The sequence below is a fragment of the Pelodiscus sinensis genome, chromosome 5 (assembly GCF_052426305.1).
Source record: "Pelodiscus sinensis isolate ZL-2025 chromosome 5, ASM5242630v1, whole genome shotgun sequence".
Lineage (NCBI taxonomy): Eukaryota > Metazoa > Chordata > Testudines > Trionychidae > Pelodiscus > Pelodiscus sinensis.
In genome coordinates, this window is record NC_143056.1 from 31,533,449 (window position 1) to 31,542,391 (window position 8,943).

General features: G+C 40.9%; 1 protein-coding gene across 5 annotated transcripts in view; it reads left to right on the forward strand.

Moving 5' to 3' along the window:
* The window catches only part of CCDC88C (coiled-coil and HOOK domain protein 88C), a 141,332-nt gene extending 134,402 nt beyond the window's left edge, over positions 1-6,930 (forward strand). For 3 of the 5 annotated variants that reach the window (XM_075926709.2, XM_075926713.2, XM_075926712.2), the window contains 3 exons: positions 815-1,116; positions 2,230-2,445; positions 4,510-6,930. In XM_075926709.2, coding sequence (XP_075782824.2) covers positions 815-1,116; positions 2,230-2,445; positions 4,510-5,523 — 1,532 coding nt within the window. In that variant the 3' untranslated portion in view covers positions 5,524-6,930. The remainder of the gene's footprint in view (positions 1-814; positions 1,117-2,229; positions 2,446-4,509) is intronic. The other 2 variants (XM_075926710.2, XM_075926711.2) reach the window with 2 other exon arrangements.
* The last annotated feature ends 2,013 nt before the right edge of the window (positions 6,931-8,943 follow it).

An 8,943-nucleotide genomic window follows, 5' to 3' on the forward strand; every position in this document is an offset into this window, starting at 1 on the left:
TGAAATAGTGTTATCAAGAATTATTTTTTTAACATAGCCTGAATTCTAGGAGAGAAACACATTCTTCTGCCATATCATTATGAGGTATTCTGATGGATGAAAGTCAAGACTTAAACTCTGTGTTTACATACTAGCATCTCTCCAGCACACTAATTCTGTGCATAACTTTGTAAGATAAACATGCCCTCTAGATTTGCTAGAGTTCTGTTGAAAAGGATAAACCTATTAGGCTAAACATGGTGAAGCTGCTTTGTGCTGCCCCACTGGCAGATTCTGGTGCTCAGGTTGGCAAATGCTGTGACTAGGATGCTCTTTTTGTGCCGCAGAGCAGACACAAAGGTTCAATTGTCATCCTTGCTGCCAGCAAAGAGTGTAGCTGTAGGGGATGTGTCCAGGATGCTACTGTACTGTACCAATGACAGTGGCTTGTTTCAGCTCCTTAGGACAATTAGCAACCAGCATAGTTGAAGACTGCTGTGCCGTGTACTTGAGATCTGGCCCTGCACAGCTGCCCTGGAATCAAGGCAGTGCAAAGCTGACTTTTGTTGCATGCTGTTCTGTTGTGGCTCAAAATCTGGCATTTAATTGGATTTTTTTTAAAGCTCTGGAATATAAGATGTTTCTGCTTTTCCCAAGTTCTGATTTTATAGGGGTTTAGAGAGGAGAAAACAATTATTATAAAATCCAATTGCAGTTGCTGTATTCAGCATGAAAAAGGAACTGAATCCTACATACCTTTCTCATTAGATGACATTTCTGCTAAAATTGAGGAAAATTCTTTTTTTTTTTTAATGCTCCTTATTCTCCTACTCAGGTTCTTCAGAACGTGTCTATGGCAGGTCCGAGAGCCTCAGCAGTGAAGATATGGTGCTGAGTAGAGACACACCTGCCTTGCCCAGAGACACCCACATCTCTCATTCCACTTCTGCCATCTTAAGCTCTAACAGCAAACAAGACTCCTCCCTTCACAGGAGCAGCTCAGTCTCTTATGACATACCTCAGAGGAGTTACTTAGCCCACTCCTATGCTGGTAGGCAGCAATCTGCTTCTCCTGGCAGTGAAATGGTGACTCTGGAAGAGTTTCTGGAAGAGAGCAACGGGTTTTCCCCACTGAATGTATGTACATTAAAACTGTAGTTATCTTGGGTGACACGAAAATTTTCCAAGCTTATCTAAGGGGAAGGGAAGAAAATAAGAAATATAGTAGGGCCTTCATTAATGACTGTGAGATTCATTAGAGAGGCAAGGTAATATCTTCTGCTAGATCACCTTCCATGGTAAGAGAGAGTGAAGCCTTTGAGCTATATGAAGCTCATTGTAATCTATGAATTTTGCAGATCAACATTTAAGCCAAACATCCCCCTCCAAAAAAAGCCTAAGAATGACAAATATCCTTTGTTAGTTTATTTTTATATTTGAACTAGAGCTAGTAAAATAACTCATTGCAAGTGATATTTGTTAGAATGTTGGTACTATTTTCATCCAGTAATTCTTTGTGATTAAACTTTCCCATTATTCCACCAGCTCCAAGTTTAGGTGAGTTTTAATTATATGTGAACTAGTAAATATTCTGTGCAGTATTCTGCAGAAGTAAATTTTAGTCATCTGAGTTGTTGATACAGGTTTTGTCTGTTAAATCTCTGCTGAAAACTAAAGCTTAATGACCATTATTAATTGAATTAGAATGTGCATCTTAAAGCAGGTCTGCTCTAACTAAAAAAAAAATCTCATGATCCAGTCTTTTCACAAGGATTTTATTAAGGATTTCGGGAGGGAAGTCTCTGTTCCCCTGGATTGTGTTATGTGAACCACGTGACGCTGTTGATGAAATCAATGCTACAGTATTTCACTGTGCATTTATAGATGTTTTTCAGGAAATAGTATTCATTTCTTTGTAAATGCCTTGTATTGCTTAGTGTATACCAGTCATATGAAATGTCTCAATATGAAACATGTTGATGTCTTCAGACCAAATTCACTGCTGGCATAAGTGAGTGAAAGTTAATGGTGCATGAACAACCCAATAGCATTACTGATGTCATTAGAGTCCCCCCTCTTATGACATCAGGAAATCTTAGTCCTCAATGCTTACAACAAACCTTTTAAAATATATCGCAGTCCCTTGTCCTGAGTTCCTTAGGGTAAATTAATTGAATGCAAAACACCTGTCTGTAACTGTGTGATCATGTCTCCATTTTCATTCTTTCTGTCATCCTTGTTCTTTTTCAGCGGCAACACAGCTTAAGTGAGACCGAAATTATCTCATTGCACCAATTTCTGTTAGAAGCTGACGCACTGTGTCCCTCTTGCCATTTTCCATCTCATTCCCTCCATCAGGAACCTTCGCATTCAGTTGAACCAGTCCTCAGTCATTCACGTGGTGACAATGTGAGGCACAGAACAGGCAGGGGGAGTAGGAGAGCAACTTTGCTGTACTTCCCCAGGGTATCCATCTTCATCACTGTGTAGTTAATGGCTCACACCTCACTCAAGCCTGCAAGCATTTAATGCTTATGGAAGCTTATTTTAATGTTTCATTGCTATTTTAAGTAGCAAAATTACTCATATTAACTGTTACTAACATATTTCTAGTGTTGAGCAGGAGCACCTGTTTGTTGGGATAATTGTAATAGCACCGTATGGTGGCCCTCTCATTTTAATGTGCACAACAGAGATATAGACTAACATAAGAAATAACCCAGATTATTGGCATATGATTGAACCTAGAGTTCTTCTGATGCAGTAAGGCATTATCATGAGCTGCTCTTTTACAGCTGCTACTGTTTACTATGAGTAAAGTGGGTCTTGCTACTGGAAGTAACCTCTGTAAACTCTGTAAAACGAAAAGATATATTAAACCATGATGTGAAACTCCAGAAAAAAGCACTGAGGTGAAAAATATCAGGTTGTTGCAGCACATTCCTTTCATAACTTACATGACTATTAACTATTCACAGCATGCCTTGTACTAATAACAGAAGTGGATAGTCTTTTCCATATGCTTTTCATGAGACTGTCTCTATTGATCATTTATTATATATTTTCTTTTATGGCCAGGTTAATTATTCACCTTCAGAATATTGTGCATTAATTTTTGGATGAGCAATCATTCATTTATTTTACATACAGCCGTTAACACATGGCATTCTAGTTTTGGCCCATCCCGTAAAAACAACAATGAATTTGCCCTGTAGTAGGCTGCTACATATCTTCATTTAGAGTGTTCTCCTGATGTTTCACTAATATTGGTACACGGTATTGCTCAGAGCAATCTGCATTCTAGAAATGACAAACACTAAATCACAGGCATGCACTAAATTGGCCAACACAAAATGAAGCAAAAGATGCAGCCGAGGGTGCTAGTTATCAAGAGAATTTCTTTAACTGGTGACAATTAAGCTGGCAAATAAGGCTGTCACAATCTAATTTTGATGATTAAGTAACTCATGGATCTAAATTTAGATGCTCTTTTCCCCAGTCCTCTCAGCTATCAATATGAAATAAGTGGTTTTGTGTAGGATGTTGTGGATCCCTCAAAAGTTGATACGAACACATCAGTTAGTGCAGAGGTGGGCAAGAGGCTGTCAGCAGCCCACAGCCTCTTTGCCAGAACTGTTAGGCAGAGAACAGTTTACACTTTAAAAAGGCTGCTATTCTCCCTTCTGGATGGCTGCGAAGGGAGGAGGGAGACTTCTTATGCTGTTCCTGCCTCCCAGCAAAATCTCTTCACTCCCATTGGCCAGTCTCTCAGTTTCCAGCCAAAAGGAGCTGAAAATTTTTGCTGAGAGCAAGGGCACTGTGAGAAGCCTTCCTCATTGACCTTCCTCACATGCCCAGAGTGGAGCCATGCGGTGCAGCCTGCAGAAGTCTGCCTTAGGTTTCTGCTGGTAAGCACCTCCCAGCCAGAGGCTGCCTCTGGCACCTCAACCCCTTTCCTCCCCAACCCTCTGTTCCCCCTCTACATACACAAACCCTCTTCCCCCTCTTGCACCCATACCCCCTCCAAGAGCTGGACCCCAATTCCCTGCCCAGATCACAATCCCCTCCTACTCTAGGTCACATCCCAAACCTCTGTGCTCCAGTCCACTGCCCAAGGTCACAACTGCCTACTTCACCCAAACTGCCTTCCAGAGACCATTCTCCCTCCTGCACCCCAATCCCTTACCCACAAGTTCCCTTCTGAACCCAACCTCTATCCCAGATCCCAGGATTCCTCCATTAATATCCTGGAAGAGTGCAGTCCTTTACTACTTTAAAAAATCTTGGAGTAGTCCCCTGTCAAACATTATTGCCCACCCCTGAGTTAGTGCATGAAGTACTTTGAAAGTGAGGCATGTTGTATATAGTGCCAAGTGCTCTCTCTTGAACATTTACTTTGTATTGATCCCAGGTTTCTTGATGTGTTGGAATTATGTTGTGACATCCTTGAGAGGAAAATTACTCGCTAAACACATTTTCCTTGCAACAGTGTTGTCATTAACATGCCATGTATGTATTTTCTCCCTGTAGGACGCTTTTGGTAGCAGAGATGAATTGCTGAGTGATTATTTTAGAAAAGCAAATGAGCCCCTTCCTATTGGGAACCAAGTTGGTCAGTCAGGTAGAAAGGAAGCAGCCAAGATGCCTACTAGCTATGTGTCACCAACTATAAAGAAGAACATCACCAGCGAAGAGGGGAGAGTGGCTAAACCTGGACATTATGTCAAACCAAACCTTAGACCAGTTGAACCTGAGCCACTTTCAAACTCCACAGGATCTCTTAAACTTCCTCCTACAGCACCACATCAGCCACTCAGTGGGGTGAAGCAGATGGCACAACCGCAGCACACCAGCACGATGAGCCAGAGGAATGCTTCACTGAGCAGAGCATTTAGTCTGGCCTCTGCAGACCTCCTGAAAGCCACAGGCCCAGAGATGTACAGACAGGAGAGCTCTCAAAAGCTAAGTGCAGATGTGTGTGTGGGCAAAGACTTGGGCAGTCAGACCGTACGGCTTTCTGTGCCCCCAGGCTCTCACCCTACCATACGAGACAGGCCACAGTCTGCAAAAGCAGCAGGCGCCTTGCAAGGTGTTGATTCCCGTTGTCGGCAGCTTGATGTGCGACGTCTTTCTCTGGCAGCTCCAAAGGAAGAGAGGCCTCTCTCTTTCCATCAGTTCTCTGCTTCTGCTGCTGCTTCTGCCAACAGTGTGCAGGAGCGAGTGAGTGCAGTGCCGGTGCAACACTATTCACCCACACAATATACACCGGCAAAAGTCAAATCCAAGCCAGCCTCACGTTCCGGGGAAGTGGCCACCGTGATTCCTGTCAGAGCTGCCTCTAGTAACACTGAGAGTGAAGGTACCCAAGGGCCAAGCCTGAATGATGCCCTCAACACCAAATGTCAGAGTAGGTCGCTAGAAGGCCATGCTGGTGCAGGGGCTATAGAAGAATCCAATAGAGGGGGCAGCTCCAAGAGCACTCCTGGATCTCCAGATCCCCATGGGGACCAGCAGACTGTCTGGTATGAGTATGGATGTGTGTAATCCATTGATTCTCTTGGCAACATGTTTTGAGTAGTGACATTTGGGTGGAATTTGCTTGTGGTATTTGTCAAAACACTGTGGCAGGTCTTAAAAGGCATTACCTGCACCTCATTATCTAGTTCGTTTATATGCCTTCCAGCCATCGTTTTTTAACGGAATAAAAGACATTTACATGATTAAAACAAAGAACTGAACAGCCAAACCAGGGCCTTTCCTTCACACTATAGTGCCTGAAACAGAGTGGATCCCCTGTCGACTCCCCAAAAAGACATCGGGCCTAATTTTCAGAAGTGCTGAGCACCCACAAATCCAGGTGAAAACAACCGTATCTGTGAGGGCTCTCCACTCTGACAATTGGTCACCGCCTCTCCCTATTGCCCTGTCCCATGCTCCCCCAGATTCTGCATTAAAGAAAACATTCATGGGTCAAATTTAACTGGCTTAAGCTAGCATAAAAAAAATCATATAAAAACCACACTCCTCTCTGGGGAAGAGACAAACACTTGCAGTGACCTAAGAAAAGCTGAAGGTCAAAAGTGCGCTGCTTTGCAGTGAGTCTAAGTAAAAGCAATTATGTTTGTAACAGCTGCGTTTTATAAATAGGAGGAGTAGAATTCAAGGGTCTCATCTTAACCTTTCACATTGGGAACTGTTTGATTACAGAGGTCAGTGTACTTGCCTCACTGCCTCCACTACACGCACAGTTCAGCGGATCCTGGATTCTGAAAACCAAGTGGTGCTGCCTTTTGAAACTTGTTTTATCTTTTATACAAACACTGGAACTGATAAAGCCTGTTCAGGGATATGCCTGATTCCAATGGCATTGCAAAGATGGCATCCCATGCACAAAGGTGACTTGTACAGATGTATATGAAAAGTTAAATCATTGTAAAGGAGTGCTGTTTGTAAACTATATTAATAAATGTGCTATCACTTTTTGCATCCCTTTAATTACCCATGTCTGAAGTAATATATAGGAATCTCTCCCTTAGATGAAGTCTTTGTTTCTGTCTTAAAGAACTTGTTTAGTGTAGAAACCAAAATATTGTTATATACACGTGAAATAAATCTAATTTTAAAAATCTATTTATGTTCATATAAAATTTCTTTTATGTCTGTCAGGAGTTTCATTAGCTGCTTATGTACATATGATGAAATGTGTATCTTTAATTCTATTTCATGTTTGTAAAGGTGTTTTCTTTTTGAAAGACTAAATCCCTGAAAAACGTTAAGATTTTTCGAACACTGGTTCTGATTTAATATTGTAAAATATACATGTAAGCAATTTTAAACTGATATCAGTTTGCCTAGCAATGTTTCTGTTATATAGTATGTAGCAATCACATTCTGAAAATTACAGGATTGTTTATAATAAAAGATTTTTAAAAACAAAGTTGTGTGATTGATTTTTTCCTTTAGAAAAATCTCAGATTCACAGGGATGGAGCTAAATCTGAGTTTGGGAGATGTGTGCAAACTTATTTTAATACTGAAGAGTACTCACAACCAGTATAGTTTTACTTCCCTTTACAATATTTTCATTTAGCTTTATCAGAAATTGATTTATATGATTTTTATTGATTTTTATATGGTAGTCTCCTTAATGAGTACTTCAGTGGAACTAATGGGGCTCGTCTACATTGGCCCCTTTTCCGGAAGGGGCATGCTAATTTTTCAGATCGTAATAGGGAAATCCACGGGGGATTTAAATATCCCCCGCGGCATTTAAATAAAAATGTCCGCTGCTTTTTCCGGCTTTTAGAAAAGCCGGAAAAGAGCATCTACACTGGCCCCGATCCGGCCCGATCCTCCGGAAAAAAGCCCTTTTCCGGAGGATCTCTTATTCCTACTTCAAAGTAATTCAAAGTAGGAATAAGAGATCCTCCGGAAAAGGGCTTTTTTCCAGAGGATCGGGCTGGATCGGGGCCAGTGTAGAAGCTCTTTTCCAGCATTTCTAAAAGCCGGAAAAAAGCGGCGGACATTTTTATTTAAATGCCACGGGGGATATTTAAATCCCCCGCGGATTTCCCTATTACGATCTGAAAAATTAGCATGCCCCTTCCGGAAAAGGGGCCAATGTAGACGTAGCCATGGGGTGCATCTACACTGTACCGTTAGCTTGAAATAAGGTACACAGTTTGAGCTATGCAAATTGCTTATTTCGTAATTTGGTGCTGTCTACACTGCGCCAAATTTCAAAATAAACTGCTATTCCAAAATGTCCCTTACTCCTCATGGAATGAGATTTACAGGGACGTTGGAATAACATGCTCATTATTTTGAAAGATATTTTGAAATAATGGGCATACTGTTAAAATGCAGAATAACTATTTCGGGATACCGGAAGTATCCCAAAATAGCACCACAGTGTAGATGTACCCCTTGTGAATTAAATGACAGGCATACGTTTGTAGGATCAAGCATTTCTGATGGGAGACCATTTTAAATAACCAAGCACATTGCTGATATTTTACAGAATGCAGCTATATAACACTTTTCGTGCATAAATCTCAAAGCAGCTTACAAATGTGGATAAAAATCTCCAAACTGAGGAACAGTGGTAAAGTGATTGCAACTTTTCCTACTTGTTCAATCTGAAACACCAAAAAGGTGTGTCCTTATCTACTGCATTCTACTCTTTAAAAAATCCTTCATCAAGGAGTTTGCTTGAGTATATTCACTGACCTGCAGGTTAAACTACTAAAAGTTAGAACCCTATCTGTGTGGTTACAGTCATTGTAGCAGCTCTGATTTGATGGAGGCGTGAGTTTAGATCACAGCCTAGATCTTTTCATCTTGAAAATCAATGTTTCTTTTAAACTGATATGCAAAGTTTTTAATTATCCCCTGAGTCCCTATTTGTCTTATTTAAACTTATATCGCATCTGTCTTTAAGTGCCTCACATAAAACACAAATTGTAGCCATGATGAAAACCAAAGCTACATGGAGCCTAATATCCTTTGTTGTAGCCCTCAGATTATCAAGAGTCAGCATTAAAGAGTGAATAGGCAAAGGTGAGCACTCTGTTATAGGAATATTATATTGCAGTTTGTTCTATACAGACATCATTAACACTTGACCTGTAATAGACTTTGTGGCTCTACTACAGAGTATCTCAGTCATCTATTTCCTATTCACTGTGAGCAGTTAGAAGATTTATTTCCCTGAGAATCCCCTGCCTTACAATAGCGCACTCCCTCTTGAACACTTGAAACATTTGTGAATAGCTAGATAGCTGATTTCCTAAAAGAAACTTTTGGAAAACGTGTCATGAAGAGTAGTGGTGCTGACATGGACATAGAACAGGTGATTTAAGAGATCTATCCTGGCTTTAATTTCCATATTACCACTATCTTCCTTATAAGTACTCATTCTATGTGCTACTGAAGTAGGTGGGTGTAAAATATGTGGAATTTAGAA